A 17,115-nucleotide genomic window follows, 5' to 3' on the forward strand; every position below is an offset into this window, starting at 1 on the left:
CTTTTTGTCTTTTTTACTGACCGGTAACGGGATCGCAACCCTCGGTGTTGTGCCCGCACCGCGCTCAGCCACTGAGCAGGAACCGGTCTCTACATGGGATCCGAACCCTCGGCGGGAGCGCCGCTGCACTCCCAAGCGGCGCACTCTCCAGTACTGAGCAGGAACCGGTCTCTACATGGGATCCGAACCCTCGGCGGGAGCGCTGCTGCACTCCCAAGCGGCGCACTCTCCAGTGCGCCACCGGGCCGCCCCCGGTTTGTTATTTTTTTGATTGTCTCTGTGCTGAGAACCTGTATCAGCCTGAGGTGAAAGTTTGAGGTCTTCTCAGGTATTTTCTAAGCCTGTGTCTTTCCCTGATCATATACAGTAACTTTCCCCACTAAGTGGTTGCTTTTGAATATCCTAATCCTTAAATGTTTGACTCCCAAATGGGGTAAAACAAACAAACAAAACAGCTGCTACTACTTTAAAACCTGTGGATGCCAGTTCAGGCAGTGGGGGTTGAAACAATGGCAGCCAGCTTCTGTGCCTGCACCTCATTGATCAAAATCAGTAATCAGCAATCAGAACATAGATAGCCAGTATATGGAGGACAAAGTTCTTATTGCCCACTCTGGCTCCAGCAAGCCACATCAGGAACGTGGACACAGCTGCCTGCCACAGGTTTGGGGGAAGGAGGATGGGTAGCTACTATCACATTAAAGGCTAACATTGAAATTAACCTCAATTTACCAGCTAAGCTCTCCCCAGGAAGATGCAAGCATTCAAATAGACTCCAGAGTTCCAAAATAGTTACTTCAGAGAGTTTCTGCCAGTACCAATGTTGTCTAGGTAGAAAGATGGAGTCTTTCTGCTTCTTACTCCATCTGAGGAACAGAAGAAGAAAAGAATGAAGAAAGTGAACATTAAACACAGCCTAAGGGACCTATGTGCCACCATCAAGAGGACAAAACATGAACTGTGGGAGTTCCAAAGGAGAAGACAGAAATGGCATAAAGAATATTTGAGGAAATAATGGTCACAAACTTCCCAAATTTCATGAATGACATGATTTAGCAATCCAAGAAGCTTAATGAATTCCTAGTTGAAAACACTCAAAAAGACCTATGCAAACATAATTAAACTGTCAAAAGCCAAAGAAAAGAGAATCTTGAAAGCAGCACGGGAGAAGCAACTTTTCATATACAAGGGATCCTGAATAAGTTTATCAGCCAATTTATCATCTGAAACCTAGGAGACCAGAAGGCAGTGAGTTGACATATTCAAAGTGCTGAAAGAAAGAAACAAACAAACAAAAAAACTGTCAACGGAACTGTCTATATCTGGATAAACTCTCCTTCAAAAATGAGGGAGAAATTAGATATTGCCTTTTGAACAAAAGTTGAGGAAGTTCATTACCACTGAACCTGCCCTTCAGGAAATGCTAAAAGGAATCTTGCAGGCTGAAATGAAAGGTCACTCAACAGTAACTCAAAGCCAGATGAAGAAATAGAGATCTCTGGTAAAGATGAATACATTGGCAATTATAAAAGTAAGTACTATTGTAATTATAGTTTGTAATTCCACTTTTTATTATCTACATGATTTAAAAGACAAATGCAGAAAAAATACTCATCTATGTTATTGGACAATGTACAAAATGATGTCATCTATGACATGAATAACAGAAAAGAAATGACAGCTATATAGGAGCAGAGTTTTTGTATGCAACTGAAGTTAAAGTTGGTATCAATTCAAATTAGATTTTTATAATTTCCGGATGTTAAATGTAATTCCCATGGTAACCACAAAGAAAATATCTAAAGACTATACACAAAAGGAAGTGAGAAGGGAATCAAACACTTCATGATAAAAAAATCAATTAAACATAAAAGAAGGCAATAATGGAGGAAATAAAGATTTTTCAAAGCTATGTGACATACAGAACACAAATAGCAAAAAGATATGTCCCTCATCAATAATTATTTTAAATGTAAAAGGCTTAAACTCTCAAATCAAAAGACAGAGATGGGCAGATGGATTAAATAAAAAAAATATGATCCAACAATATGCTGTCTACAGTAGACTCAACTTTAGATCCTAAGAAACAAACAAGTTGAAAGTGAAAGGATGGAAGAGATAGTCCATGCAAATAGTAACCAAAAGACAGCTGGAGTGGTTATATTAAGATTAGGCAAAATAGACTTTAAATCTTAAAAATGTTACAAGAGACAAAGAAAGATATTATTATTAACAAAATGTTCAATAAATAATTATATAAAAGTTATAAACATTTACACACCTAGTAACAGACTCTCAAAATATATGAAGCAAAAATGGACAGAATTAAAAGGAGGGAAAAAACAGTTCTACAATGATAGTTGGAGACTACAACACCCTATTTTCAGTAAAGGGTAGAATAATCAAATAAAAGTAAGAAAAAGAAAAAAAATAAAAACAAACAAAAAAATAACAAAATAAAAACAAAAGATAAGTAAGGAAATAGAGGAACTGAACATCACAATAAACCAACCAGACCCAACAAACATTTACAAAACATTCTACCCCAAAATGGCTGAATACACATTCTTCTGAAGTGCACATGAGACATTCATCAGGATAAACCATATTAGGTCACAAAACAAATCTCAACAGATTTTACAGGACAGATATCATACAAAGTATCTTCTCCGACCATAACAGGATGAACTTAGAAATCAATAACAGAAAACAAAACCAAACAAACAAAAAACTGGAAAATTCACAAATATATGTAAATTAAACACACTCTTTTTTAAATTTAATTTGTTTATTATTAGCATATTCATTCTTACAAGTCGTGATATTTCTTTTTTTTTTTNCGGCCCCGTGATATTTCTTTATGCCCTTTACCCAACCTATCACTTCCCAAACCCCCTCCTCCTCATCTCTAGTATCCTTAGGTTTAAACAACACATTCCTAAACAACCAATGGGTCAAAGAAGAAAGCAAAAGGGAAATTAGAAAATGCTACTTAGAAATAAGGAAAATAACAAAACATACCAAAACTTGTGGGCTGCACTGAAAGCAGGGATCAGAGTGAAATTTACAGTTGTATATAACTACATTAAAAAAGAATAAAGATCTCAAATCAATAACCTCATTTTACACCTTAAGGAACTAGAAAAAGAAGGGCATATTAAATCCAAAGCTAACAGAAGAAAAGAAAATAATACAGATTGGAGAAAGACAAAATAGAGAATAGAAAAGCAACAGAGAAAAATCAATGAAAGCAAAAGTTGGTGTTTTGAAAGGATGAAAAAATTGACAAAGCTTTAGTTAGACTGATGAAGAAAAAAAATGAGAAAACACGAAAATAACTAAAACCAGAAATAAGAGTGAGGACATTACTTACTATTGACATTACAGAAATAAAAAGGATTGTAAGAGACCACTATGAACAATTATATGCCAACAAATCAGGAAATGTAGAAAAAAATGAAGAAATTCCTTGAAAAACACAAATTATCTAAATATACTCAAGAAGAAACAGAAAATCTCAACTATCCTATAACAAATAAAGAGATTAAATCACTAATCAAAGCCTCCTAACAAAGAAAAGTCCTGTACCAGATGGCTTCACCAGTGGAATCTATTAAACTTAAAAAAAAAAAAAATTAACAGATAAACAGCTGTTTATTCCTCCTCCTCCTCCTCCTCTTCCCCTTCTTCATCCTCATCTTCCTCTTCCTCTTCCATCTTTTTCCTGGCAACTTTAGTGGGATCCTTTATGCCGTCAAACTTTCCTTTAGACTATAAATCTGCAACATCCTTCTTGTACTTCTCCTTCAGCTTCACAGCCTTGGTGATATAGGGCTGTTTTTCACTGTCAAACTTCAGTTACTCCACATCTCACCCAGCTTTTTGGTCACATCTCCAAGAGAAACTCCAGCGTTTGTGGATTTGATCTTGGGGTAGAATTCAGAATAGAACAGGAAAAACCCAGATGGTGGCCTTCTGGGGGCATCAGGGTCCTCCTTCCTCTTGCTTCCCTTAGCTGGTCCATAATCCCTCATTTCCCGATCATACTGTACTTTATCTGCCTTTGCCATTTCATCAAACTTAGACTTCACTTTCCCAGACATTGTCTTCCATCTCTCAGATCACTTCTTAGAAAATTCCACAAAATTGACAGGGACCTCTGAGTTTTTCTTCTTATGTTCTTCTCTGCATGTCTGCACAAGGAAGGTATAAACAGACATCTCATCCTTTGGTTTCTTAGGGTCACTTTTAGCTATCTTGACTGTATTGTTTGCTAGTCTGGGCAGCACAGGGCAGGAAGCATGGCTCAGCGCTCCCCAGCCTTGTGCTAGCTGCCTCCATGAGAGCCGCCTCCTATTAAACTTTCAAAGAAGGCTTAACAACAAACCCTCTCAAAATTTTGCAAAAAATTGAACAGGAGGGGATACTCCCTAATGCATTCGATGAGGTCAGCATTACCCTGATTCCAAAGCCAGATAAACACAAGTAAATTACAGACCAATATCCCTTATGAATATAGATGCAAAAATCCTCAACAAAATATAAACAAATTAAATCCAACAACATATTAAGCTAATTATTCACCATGACCAAGCTGGATTCATCCTAAGAATGCAAGGTAGTTCAACATAAAATCAACAAACGTAATACATCACATTAATAGAGCGAAAGGGGAAAAACACACGATGATCTCAATTGATGCAGGAAAGGCATCTGACAGACTCCAACTCCCTTTCATATAAAATCTCTCAAAAAAACTAGAAAATAAGGAAAATTCCTCAACATGATAAAGGTACTTATAAAAAAATCCACAGCCAACATCACACTTAATGGTTTAAGATCAAAAGCTTTCCCCCTAACATCAGGAATAAGACATGATACCCACTTTCACAAAGTTATACTAGAAGTTTTACGTAGAGATATTAGACAAGAAAAAGAAATAAAAAGCATCCAAATTTAAAAAGAAGGAAAGCGATTCTCTATATAGAAAATCCCGAAGAATCCACAGGAGAGATACTAGAGCAAATAAACGAATTCACCAAAGTTGCAGGGAACAAGACCAACACACAAAAACCAGCTGTTTCTATACACCAGCAATGAACCATATGAAAAGGAAATTGAGGAAACAATTCCGTTTAAAATAACATCTAAATTAATTAAATATGCTGACGACTGGAAAATACTGCCGAAAGAAATTAATGAAGACCTAAATAAATGGAAAGGCATTCTGTGTTCATAGACAGGATGACTTAAAATTCTTAAGATGTCAATACTACCCAAAGCGACCTACACATAGAACACAATCCCTGTTACAAAAGCCTTTGTGACGAAGTGGAAAAGCCATTCCTTAAATTCATGCAGAATTGCAAAATGTTCCAAATAGCCAAAATAATCTTAAAAAAGAAGAATAAAGTTGGAGAACTCGCAGTTTGAAACTCTGAAACTCACTACAAAGCTTCAGTAATTAAAAGTTTGGTATTAGCATAAGGACAAACATGTAGACCAATATACTGGGACAGAGAACCCAGAAATAATCCCCCATTTACAAGGTACTTCAAAAAGTTCATGGAGAAACAGAATGAAGAAACAATGTGAATCTTTCCAATGAATTTTTTGAAATACCCTCCTGTCGGGTCAGCTGATTCTCAACAAGGGTGCCAAGACCATTCAATGGGGAAAGGACAGTCTTTTCAACAAATGATGCTGGGAAGACTGGATATCCACACGCAAAAGAGTGAAGTTGGGTATAGCAAGTGGTGACGGCTACACATTTTGAATGCGCTTAAAGCCACTGAACTTCACACTTACAAATTGTTAAAATAGTAATCATGTTTTACTACAATAAAAACCTCCACCCAAAGAAAAGGAATGGGGAGAACCTGCTAAACAACTGGATTAGTAAGGAAAAGGGCTCTAGAATGATACTCAAATTTTTGTGGCGGGGGGAATGCGTGGATGATGTTGTTCATCAACACAAGGACTCTAGGAGATGAGCAGAAGCGGGTCTGGAGAACTTAACACTGGAACAAACAACTGAAGATCTCTTCTAGGCAGTTGGCTCTGGAGCTCAGGAGAGGTGTCTGGGTTCGCAAGAGAGACCTGTGAATGGTCAGCAGCTGACAGGTAAAAGAAACAACAGGAATGCAAGAGACCGCGCTAGGAATGCGGAGGGAGGAGGAAGAATCCCGAAGCAAGATCCCCGAGAAATACTAACATCCAAAAGTGAGTGGAGTAAACCGCTTTCTGCTTTTCAGGCTCCCGCGCGGCGAGTCCACACCCCTAGACGGGAGGGACTTACCGAGGCTTAATCGCGGAGGCGCCCTTCAGGCTCATGCAGGAAGCCGATGGATTAGGCCCAGCTCGAGAAGGGCCGCTGAGAAGGGGGTCTGGAGCAGCAGGTCACCGCGAAGCGCACAGGGCCTGAGCCGCCGGCACTAAGGAGCCACAGTACTTGGGCGTAACTGGCTGAGACACTAGCATCCAGGGACCCCAGCACTCCGTCCGCGCCCCGCCCACAGCGTGGAGAGTCCCTCTCGGGGCCCGTCTTCCTCTGAGCCTTCCGATTGGCGGAGAACATCATGGGACCTGGAAGTTGTCTTTGTCCAGCCAGGGCTGCCCTTCCGGTTCCGTTGGGTCCCCTTTTGGCTCGGGTTCCCTGCCCCTCCCCCTTTCCGGAGCCCCGAGGGGCCAGAGCTCCTGGCGGTGCCGGATCCTGACGTCGGCCTTACCCCGGGTCTGTAAGTGCGGAGGCGGCCGGAGCGCCGGGCTGGGGTGCGGGGTCTCTTAAAATGGAGCCCCCTTGGGGCCCTGGATCGGCCGGGACCTGCACTGGGATGGGTGCCGAGAGGCTGGCCTAGGCCCCGGGGGACTTAAGGAGCCCTTGGCCCGGCCCACGCTGCGCCCCGCCCCTTTCACTTCCCGGCGTCTGCAATGGGGAGCCCGAGGATGCCCAAGGGACCACCTCCTGGGACCCCAGCCGAGGGCCCAGCAGTTGGCTTGGACGCCGGACGCTGGCATCTTTTAGGAAGTGCCAGAGCTGAGGCCCTGAGAAAACGAACTTCGGGAGCCAGCCGAAGGCAAGGCCCTCAGTGCCAGCCCACAAGAATCACTATGAATGCTAGGTCATGAATGTTAGATTACCCTTTTGCTGTGGTTTCCCCCAATTCAGCCACTGGCCATAGCACCTCTCATGTTACTTGGACTGTGCCAGGCACTGGAGATTTATAAGATATCGTTCCAGATTTCAAGGTCAAGTTTGGGAGCCAGATAGAAACAAGCAAGTGCTCTTGATATATAAATATATATGTATGTACATATATATGTCATATATGTATGAACTGCTGAAGGGGCATTGCTGAGAAGGCTTTAAAAAGAAAATGACATCTGAATTATACTACTTGGCGAGGATAAGGTGTGGAAGAGTTTTTCAGGCTGAAGGGACAGTTGCAATGCTGTGGAGGAGTGACAGAGCCTAACTCGTGTGGGAAGAGGAGGAAATGGGAGGGCTCCTGTGCTTGGGATAGGATATGAGGCTGGGAAAATAGGCTGAGATCCAGACAGAGAAAGGTTTAATCCTAAAGGAGATGGGTAGTTTTTTGAAGAGTTTTGAGCAGGAGACTGATAGGGTCAGATTTGCACTGCAGGAAGTCATTTTTTTTTCTGTAGAAAGCCTATAGAAAAGGAATTTCTATTAACTGAATCTAGACTCTTTAGCTAAAGGCTAAAGATTGGAGATTCTTTTGAAGGAGTGATGGGGTCAGCCTAGTGAGAAGCAATGAAGTCCTGAAATACAGTTATGACAGTGTTTTTGGAAAGGAGGCAAATATGTGCTGGAGGTGATGATGTCAAGATTCCATAACTAATTGTATGTTGAGAGAGAGAGAGGTACCAAATCCAATTCCTAAGTTTTAGGTCTTAGGCATTTTAAGTATAGTGATGCCATTATCAGAAATAAAACCATAAGTAGTGTAGATTACATATTCATTTTCAGAACTTGTTGAATTAAAAGTCTAATGGGATAGCCACATAAAGCTGTCCAGAATAGAGTTACAAGTGTAACTCTGGAGTTCAGCCTAAACGTTGTGGCTTAGAGGTAGAGGTCTGAGTTATCAGTCTAGAAGTGGAAGCCATGGGAATAGCCGGCATGAGAAAGGGAGTATTGAGAAAGAAGGAAATTTGGGGGGTAATGGTTGTATTTATGAAGCAGAAAGAGGAATTGGAGCTAATGGTGGTTAGTATAGTAGCAGAAACAGAGGTAGGAAGTGTAAGAATGCAGGGTTCCAGCAGCCAGGAAAACCCAAAAATCAAGAGAAAAAAATTTTGAAGAGAGGCCACTGGATAAATTTATGAAGAGCATTTGGGGGATAAGAAAGAAAAAAAAGATTGCATTTCTTTATTAAGAGGTCATCATTGACCTTTTATAAAGCAATTTTAGTAGAGTGATGGGTTGGTGGCTTATGAAATATTGGGGACCTCAGCTGGTTTGGTGTTGAGTGGAAATGAGAAGATGACACACATGAAGGATTTCACAAAGAAAATTGACAGGCTTTATTTATTTATTTACCTAACACATGCTTACAGAACACATAACAGGCACTATTCTAAGCTCTTTTAAAAACTTAACTCATTTTGTTTTCCAAAACAACCCTATAAAGTAGTTACTATTGATAGATGGGAACACTGAAGAAGAGTGGTTAAGTAACTTGTCCCAGGTCACACAATTAGTAAGCGGTTGAGCAGGGTTTTGATACTAGGAAATACAGCTCCAGAGTCCATGGTTTTACCCACGGCACTATTTGGTGATTGAGTACAGGAGTCAAAGGAGTAGGAAAGATTTAAGCAAAGATAGGCTCATTGATAAAAATGGAGAGGCTTGGAAGGAGACCCAGGTTGAGAAGAAGGTAAGTAATGGATTTATGTTTGTATTATATAGTTATATATTAGTTTTTTTATTTCTTTCTTCCTATCATAGGTCCTCTTCCGCTCTGCCAATTTAGATTAACTTCTTCCACTCTCATGCTTTCATTTAGCACTTGCCATTTATAATCAGGTCTCCTTCTCAGCTTTGGGTCCATATCTAACAGCAAATCGATTTTCACCTTGATGTCATGAAGGCTTCTCCGGCTCAACATTTTTAAGGGTAGATTCATGATCATCCCCTCCAGTATTCCCTAGCTTATTGAATGACAGTCAGTCAAAGATATCCGTCACTGAAACCAAATATCTTGGAGTCATCTTGACCCTACCTATCTTGTTCCCCACCTTGGTCACCATTTCCATCTGTTCTTTGAAATGTCTCCCAAATCTGTTTCCTCTATCCATCCATATTATCATTGTCTCTGTTCAGACCCTCATCATTTCTGTCTTATTGCTTGTTCGTTTGTTTGGGGGTTTTTGTTGCTGTTTTTTGGTGACTGGCTGAACTCTGGACTGTGGTGTTATCAGCACCACCCTCTAACCAACTGAGATAACTAGCCAGCCCCATCATTTCTGTCTTGATCTGTTAGAGTAATAGCATACTAAAAGGTTCCTTATCTCCACATTCACTGTTCTCCAAGCCATTCTCCATAAATTTTATTTTTGACTAACTGAGTTTTAATTCAGTATAAGAATTTAAGTATCATTTCGACTGGTAGAGAAGCAGCATAGAGAAGGTGTTTTTAGGTAGCTCAAATTGAAGTTAAGTTTGGTTAAGATTAGCCATGCATATTCTTACCTTCGTACAATTCAGTGAGGCCTTGAGGAACAGACCAGCAAAACAGTGGTGGAAAACTGAAATCAGTGTTTAGGTAACTTGCCCACTTCTGTACAAGTTAAAAAATGATGAACTAGATCTATGCTTATCAACATAAACAGCTCTCAAAAACAGTAAGTGAAAAAAGTTGTGAAACAATATGTATAGTTTGTGTACAAGAAACATAAGTTTACTTTATATTTTCTGTGGCTAGGCAGGTAGAAGTGTTGTTTTCAAAATGGGGGTAGGGAGAATGCAGAAAGACCAAACTCAAACTGAGTACTGAGTAGTAGGCAGTTGGGAAAGGGAATTTTATCTACAATGTTTAAAAAAAATTCTTAGGAAGGATATATTTCTGTATGTATTACTTATAATTAAAAGTCAAAACAACACAAAAGGGTGAGAATTTGGAGGCTATAGTGTCATGAAAGTGACCCAAAAGAAGAAAAGGATTGAGGTGTAAAGAGAGAAAGGCTGTAGATAATACAAACTCTTTGAAAAAATGTCATCTGATATTAAGGAAGGACAAAGATTTCCAAGTAGTTGTGAGTGCTAAGTTGAAAGGTTAAGAGTGCTTCTATGAGGTAGGTGAGAAAGCAGACTGACATACAGATTAGGAGTTATTATACTATAGAAAACTTTTGCTTATCAGTAGTTATTAGAGGCATTTGAAGAAACTTGGGTATTTTTTGACTTCCCATAGTATAGCAATGAACATTGTCCAATCTAGAATATTCACCAGTCAGTCCTGTTTTCAGTTACTCCTGTTTGAACAAAGGGAAAATTTCAAATCAGTTGTTATAAAATAATTATGGAAGAATTGTGTAAATATAAGCAAAGAGAAAATGAGATTAAGTGAGAATATGCCTACTACATTGATGTTTGAGAAATGGTTATACAAACTTGAAACTCGGCAGTATGGAGATTTAATCTCAGTAACCCAGGCAATAGATGATAAGGGCCTGAACCATGGCAACGACAGTAAGAACAGAGAGAATCTGGGAATTGTCCTGAGGAAAGAACAGAATGTGGTGAACAAGTCTCTGTTCTACCTGATAATTTCTTTGCTTTCTTTCAGTTATGAGAAGCTCTGCCATAATCTAGTATTATGTGAGTGGTTTTTGTGAATATTATGAATAATTGCTACTAAGAAGTTATCTAGAGTTGGGGATTCTGAAATCAAATATATTCATAATTTTTGTTCTCTATTTTATTTGCAAGTGGCATTAAAATTCAGTCTACAAAGATAAATACACAAAAGATGGAAAAATAACAGTTAAAAAAGATGAGAAAGCTAGGTATAAGGATATGGGCATAAAATGCAATCAGGAGTATGACTAATATGAGGGTACTTCAAAAAGTTAGTGGAAAATGGAATTGAAAATGAATACTAATCTTTGCATGAAGACCCATCATACATGAATGGCTTACCTTTGAAGTCCTCTATACTTAACACAAACTTGGCTTTAAGTTGTATTTTTCGTTTAAACCTTTTACTGAAGCATAACTGAAATACAAAAAAGTGTACAAATCATAAGTGTACAGCTCAATTTTCTTAGCCTACATTTGCGATGCGCAATATGAAGAAGGAAATCTTAACAATTACATAATAATATCCTTAAGATAAAACTGTACCTGTTCTAGTTGTTTCACACATAAATTTTGGCATCGCACAGGTTAGGCACAATTTCCAGCTCTAACACTTAATACTTTCCACCATTATTAAGTTTGGCAAGTTATTTATGTTCTCGAAGTTTGAGTTTCAGTTTCCTCATATGCAAAGTGGGGATAATTATAATACCTACCTGTAGAGATTTTCAGGATTAAATGAGTCAATTTAGGTAAAGCATTTAGGACTGTATCTGGAATGTAGCAAGGACTCGGCAAAGATTAGGTGTCATTTCTCTTATTTTTAAATAAAGTTAAGCCAGTTCATAAGAAACACAGTTATTCCTTTTAACTATTTTTTAAAAAGTAGAAAAAAAAAATTGAGCACAGTGGTGTAACACCAAGGCCGAAGGTTCGGATCCCAGTACTGGCCAGCCATCCCCCCAAAAAAGTGTTTGTTTAAAATTTGGTTTTGTCAAAACTATTTTGGAAACAAAACCAAGAAAGAAATCCCCTCCCCACCCCCCCGGGTAATCAAAAGAGGAAATCATGAAGAGCATCTTTACCATAGCTCAGTAATAATTTCACAGGAAACATTAAGAATTCATTATTCTGCTGGTTTTTGTTGAGTGAGCTGTATAAAATGTCACAAACGATCCTTGCTCTCAAATAACTAACAATCTATTGGAAAGAGAAACTAGTGACAGGAAACAATTAAGGGATAAATTGTGGCCTGGAAATAAGAGTTTAAAAAGGGGAGATAATAGAGTGGGCTGACACGTATTAGGGAAAACTTCCTGAAATAAACAGTATAAATTTTCATCGTATTCTTGGACCATAACAAACAGATCAAAGCAAGCACTTTCCTGAGATAACTGTTTGGCTGCTCCTGTTGTTAAGTTCATTGAGAACTGATAGATAGGAAGTAAATGAAACCATACTCCAGCTCCTCATCTTTTAGAGCATGAAGGAAGAATTGTCCCTGAGGATAGTTGTCTAAAGGATTGTGAATACTTTCATAATATAGGTGGAAGCGATTAATGCTCATTTTTTGGCGTGAGCAGGAAAGTACTTACAGAAGAGTATCATGGTCAGCTTTAATGTAATCCAGACCACTAAACTCTAAAAATGAATGCTGCTTTTGTTTGGCCACTTGAATCAACAGTCATCTTTGTAACTTCTGCTTATCAATTGGAACATTCACCATTCCCATTCCAGAATGAATATTTTAGGCTACTGCAATTCCTGAAACCAACCAAAGATAATATAGTTTTGCTGCTTAAAATTACTGACATATTCCCTGTATCTTTCAGATTTTTCCTTTGTATTTGAGACACACTATCATTTCTCTGATACTACATTTGTTTCTATACATCCCTCCTCTCTCAATGAAGTTTTTATCTTTATTGTGAATATTCATTATCTTTACATTCAGAACGTATACTTTGTGTATATTTCTGTTAATATACCTTTGTCACACCAGTTCACTCTCCTAAATTTCACCCTTCAATGACATTCTCATTCAGTTGAACTCCTAAGTTTATAATCTTTGCATGTTCCTTTTTTTCATTCTCTATATCCAATCAGTTACCAAGTTCTTTGAAATATCTGTTATTTTACCTTGCTCCTTATCCAATTTTCATTCCTTTCTATGCCCTCATGGCCTCAGATCTGTAATGCTTCTGCAGGCACTAAGCTGGTCTTCCTAACAATAATTCTTCCTTCTTACCACTGTCAGATGAATCCTATAGGTTCAGCTAATACAAACTTAGCACCTGCTCTATGTGTAGTACATTAAGGGATGGGAATATACACCAGTTTGCACAAAAGAGGGTTTGGCCAGTAATGAGACAAGCAATGTGGCTGCAATAGGTAGAATTCAGAGGTAAAGGAAAGAATATTTTTCCCCAGAAGATTCAGGTTCCCAGCATTGGCCCCTTTTAATAGGATGAAGAAGTTTCCGTCCACTGCTATGAAGCTTGCAATTTGAAGAGGAATAAATATTTAATGAAGTGTTTTGACGGTTGTGATGGAAATGCCCTATACTATGGGCCCAGTACAGACAGCTCTTTTAAGGGGTCAAGGGAGGGGCTTTTAGAGGAAATAAAGGAGTCAGAATTAGCTAAGAGATAGTGTTCTAGACTAAGGAAATGAGCATGATAAGGTCTGGAGTGAGTACTGTTATATACTGGGCACTGAGGAATAAGAAAGAACCTAGACTCTGCCATCAGGAGCTGATATTCTGTGAGCCTTTGTAAGTCAGTGTTACAGAAGTTAAGATTATAAAGATTGGGTTTCAGGGTCCAGATGTGGCCAGAAGCTGGTTGTCTCATCTGACTCTGAATGGAGGGGTTAATGAATGCACAAAATCCAAGATGAATTTCTTGATTCACTGAGATTGTAGAGCTGTATCTCAAAGATAGACCTGATATGCCTACTGATGTCGTAGAAGACCGGTATATAAACAGAAGAATACCAATTTGTTACTTTTACAATGACTAGTGGGCTGGAATTATCATGTTGGCACAACTAATTCATATTTCCACTTTAGAGAGACAAATGGGAAGCCAAGATATGAGAAAATCATTTACAGAGTATGGAATCAGAACATAGACTTTCTCCAAAGGAAGTTCTATATAAAGGGACCAATATGCAGAGTTTTGGGAAAGACTTTTCTCTGTGGTGGAGTGGGTTATGCCAATGTTTACCTTAATTATTATTAGGTTTAGTTAATCAGTTTATACTCAAGAGGTTAGTCTTCATCCAGGAAACAATTGGAAGTCACCGAAGGCAGGGGTAGGGTATAATCAGATCTGTTTTGGTTTTTTTTGTTTTTAAAAGATGACCGGTAAGGGGATCTTGACCCTTGACTTGGTGTTGTCAGCACCACGCTCTCAAAGTGAGCCATGAGTCAGCCCCCAGGTCTGTGTTTTTGAAAAACAGCAGGTAGTATACTAGTTGGATTGGAGAGAGTAAAAGCTGGAAGCCAAGGAAACATTTATGAATCAGTTCTAGTAGTCCACATGATGAATAATGATGGATAAATAGGGATAAAGAGGAAAGGACAATTTAGTAGGGATTGACTAGATCCACCTAATAGTTCATCTGGTTTTTCTATATTAAGTATTTTATTTTCTGTATCAAGAAATGTTCCTTAAAAGAGAGCTTAGGTCGTGGATGAAGAACTGTGCCTTTGACACTGTCCAAACATTGTCCCTTTAGATCTGTGTCTTTCATCTTGTATGAGTAGGTTCCCAGTTTCAAGCAAAAGAAAGTACATCATCTTTCATTGTGTTGGGATGTTTTAGTTTGTTTTTGAAACATGATAGAATTCTCATTTGAGAAGTGAGAAAACACTCTTGGACTAACTCAAGCACTGTTCTTGTTTTAAGTATCTTGAAAAGTTGAATGAATGCCAGGCTATTTACACTGATACAAGTCCACTCTTCAGGTGCAATTGACACTTGGTTTGGTAAGGAGTAATTTTTAACAGCCTTTGAATGCTGTTATAGTAGCTTCCTCTTTCAAGGAAAATTTCATTTGGATACATAAGAAACAGATATGACGACACAAATTTGTTTTTGGAAGGTATATCCAGGTTTCTTAATTGTTTGAATTTCCTTAAATTCAACCTTTTTACATTTCTGTTCTTTAGGTCTGCCAAAATGTCTGAAAGATCAGATCTCCTTCACTTCAAGTTTGAAAATTATGGAGATTCAATGTTACAAAAAATGAACAAATTAAGAGAAGAGAATAAATTTTGTGATGTTACAGTTCTCATAGATGATATTGAGGTACAGGGGCATAAAATTGTGTTTGCTGCAGGTTCCCCCTTCTTAAGAGACCAGTTTTTACTGAATGATTCCAGAGAGGTGAAAATCTCCATATTACAGAGTTCCGAAGTGGGGAGACAATTGCTCTTATCCTGTTATAGTGGTGTGCTGGAATTCCCTGAGATGGAACTGGTAAATTACTTGACTGCTGCGAGTTTTCTTCAGATGAGCCACATTGTAGAACGGTGCACGCAGGCCCTGTGGAAGTTTATAAAGCCAAAACAACCAATGGATAGTAAAGAGGGATGTGAACCACAGAGTGCTTCTCCCCAGTCAAAAGAACAGCAGGGCGATGCCAGAGGCTCCCCAAAGCAGGACTCACCTTGTATTCATCCATCTGAAGACAGTATGGATATGGAGGACAGTGATATTCAGATTGTTAAGGTAGAATCTATTGGGGATGTATCAGAGGTTAGAAGTAAAAAAGATCAGAACCAGTTTATTTCTTCTGAACCCACTGCTTTACACTCATCAGAACCCCAGCACTCCCTGATAAATTCAACTGTGGAAAACAGAGTAAGTGAAATAGAACAAAACCATCTCCACAATTATGCCCTCTCTTATACAGGCAGTGATAACATCATCATGGCCTCAAAAGATGTCTTTGGGCCTAATATTCGAGGTGTAGACAAAGGCCTACAGTGGCATCACCAATGCCCAAAGTGTACCAGGGTGTTTCGTCACCTGGAGAACTACGCCAACCATTTAAAAATGCACAAACTCTTTATGTGTCTACTCTGCGGCAAGACTTTTACTCAGAAAGGCAACCTTCATCGACACATGCGTGTGCATGCCGGAATTAAACCTTTCCAGTGTAAAATCTGTGGGAAAACCTTTTCTCAGAAGTGTTCCTTACAGGATCATCTTAACCTTCACAGTGGAGATAAGCCCCATAAATGTAACTATTGTGACATGGTTTTTGCACATAAGCCAGTTTTGAGGAAACACCTTAAACAGCTGCATGGCAAAAACAGCTTTGATAATGCCAATGAGAGAAATGTGCAAGACCTCACAGTGGATTTTGATTCTTTTGCATGTACAGCAGTCACAGACTCTAAAGGGTGTCAGCCACAACCTGATGCAACACAGGTCCTGGATGCAGGTAAACTGGCCCAAGCTGTCCTGAACTTAAGGAATGATAGTACTTGCGTGAATTGAGTAGGGGCTTCATGCTCACAACTAGAACTGACTGAGAATGTGGCAATAGTCTTTTTAGGAGTGATTTTACTAGTTTGACTTCTCCAAAGCCTCTGCGCAGGAGGTAGGGGGTGAATCAAAGCACTAATAGACCAGGCAGCTTACCACTTGGAGTGGTATTGCCTTCTTTTTGCCCTCTCGCATTTTCTGTTTTGAATTATTTATCCTGTGATGTCTGTTTTCCATTACCAAGGAATAATTCCATTTGTCTACCTAACATTGACTTATGTCTTAGACTGACACTATTTTAGGCTTTGTTCACTAGGCACATTCTGAAGGTACCAACAAGTTAATAACATTACCTGCTCTCCACTAATAGATGCTGTGCTAAGAGAAGTGAATAATTTTCTTTGGCAGAAAATAGGCTGACATATAAGGTGATATTGCTATCGACAATATGTCTGGTTGCCTATTGGTAATTCATCCATGCCTGATAAATGAATGAATCTGCTTCCTACCATTTGTACTTGTCTTGGAGCCGGCTATAAAGAAGTATGTTCGTTTGTTCTGTACTCTTTTCAACAGGATCATAGCCCAACTTCATCTCATTGAATTGTTCACAAAGATGAGAGTACAATCTTTTCAGCAACCCACAATCTTTTCAGCAACACCTGCAGACATAGTTAGGGATCACCTTGTGGAGCATAAGCAACAAAGGATAGAAGTACAATTATACAACAGCACTTACATGGGAGGTTTTCCTCACAGCATGTCCCACCAGGAGGCTAGATGCTTATAATTAAT

General features: G+C 39.0%; 1 protein-coding gene and 1 pseudogene across 1 annotated transcript; one reads left to right on the forward strand and one right to left on the reverse strand.

Moving 5' to 3' along the window:
- Positions 1–3,544: 3,544 nt before the first annotated feature.
- On the reverse strand, positions 3,545–6,333 carry LOC103599520 (annotated as a pseudogene).
- Positions 6,334–6,679: 346 nt separating this feature from the next.
- On the forward strand, positions 6,680–16,828 carry ZBTB26 (zinc finger and BTB domain containing 26). The gene is made up of 2 exons (XM_008583668.1): positions 6,680–6,737; positions 14,997–16,828. The coding sequence occupies exon 2, from the start codon at positions 15,007–15,009 to the stop codon at positions 16,330–16,332; it is 1,326 nt and encodes a 441-aa protein (XP_008581890.1). The 5' UTR covers positions 6,680–6,737; positions 14,997–15,006; the 3' UTR covers positions 16,333–16,828.
- The last annotated feature ends 287 nt before the right edge of the window (positions 16,829–17,115 follow it).

Source organism: Galeopterus variegatus, unplaced genomic scaffold, assembly GCF_000696425.1.
Source record: "Galeopterus variegatus unplaced genomic scaffold, G_variegatus-3.0.2 Scaffold2992, whole genome shotgun sequence".
Classification (NCBI taxonomy): Eukaryota; Metazoa; Chordata; class Mammalia; order Dermoptera; family Cynocephalidae; genus Galeopterus; species Galeopterus variegatus.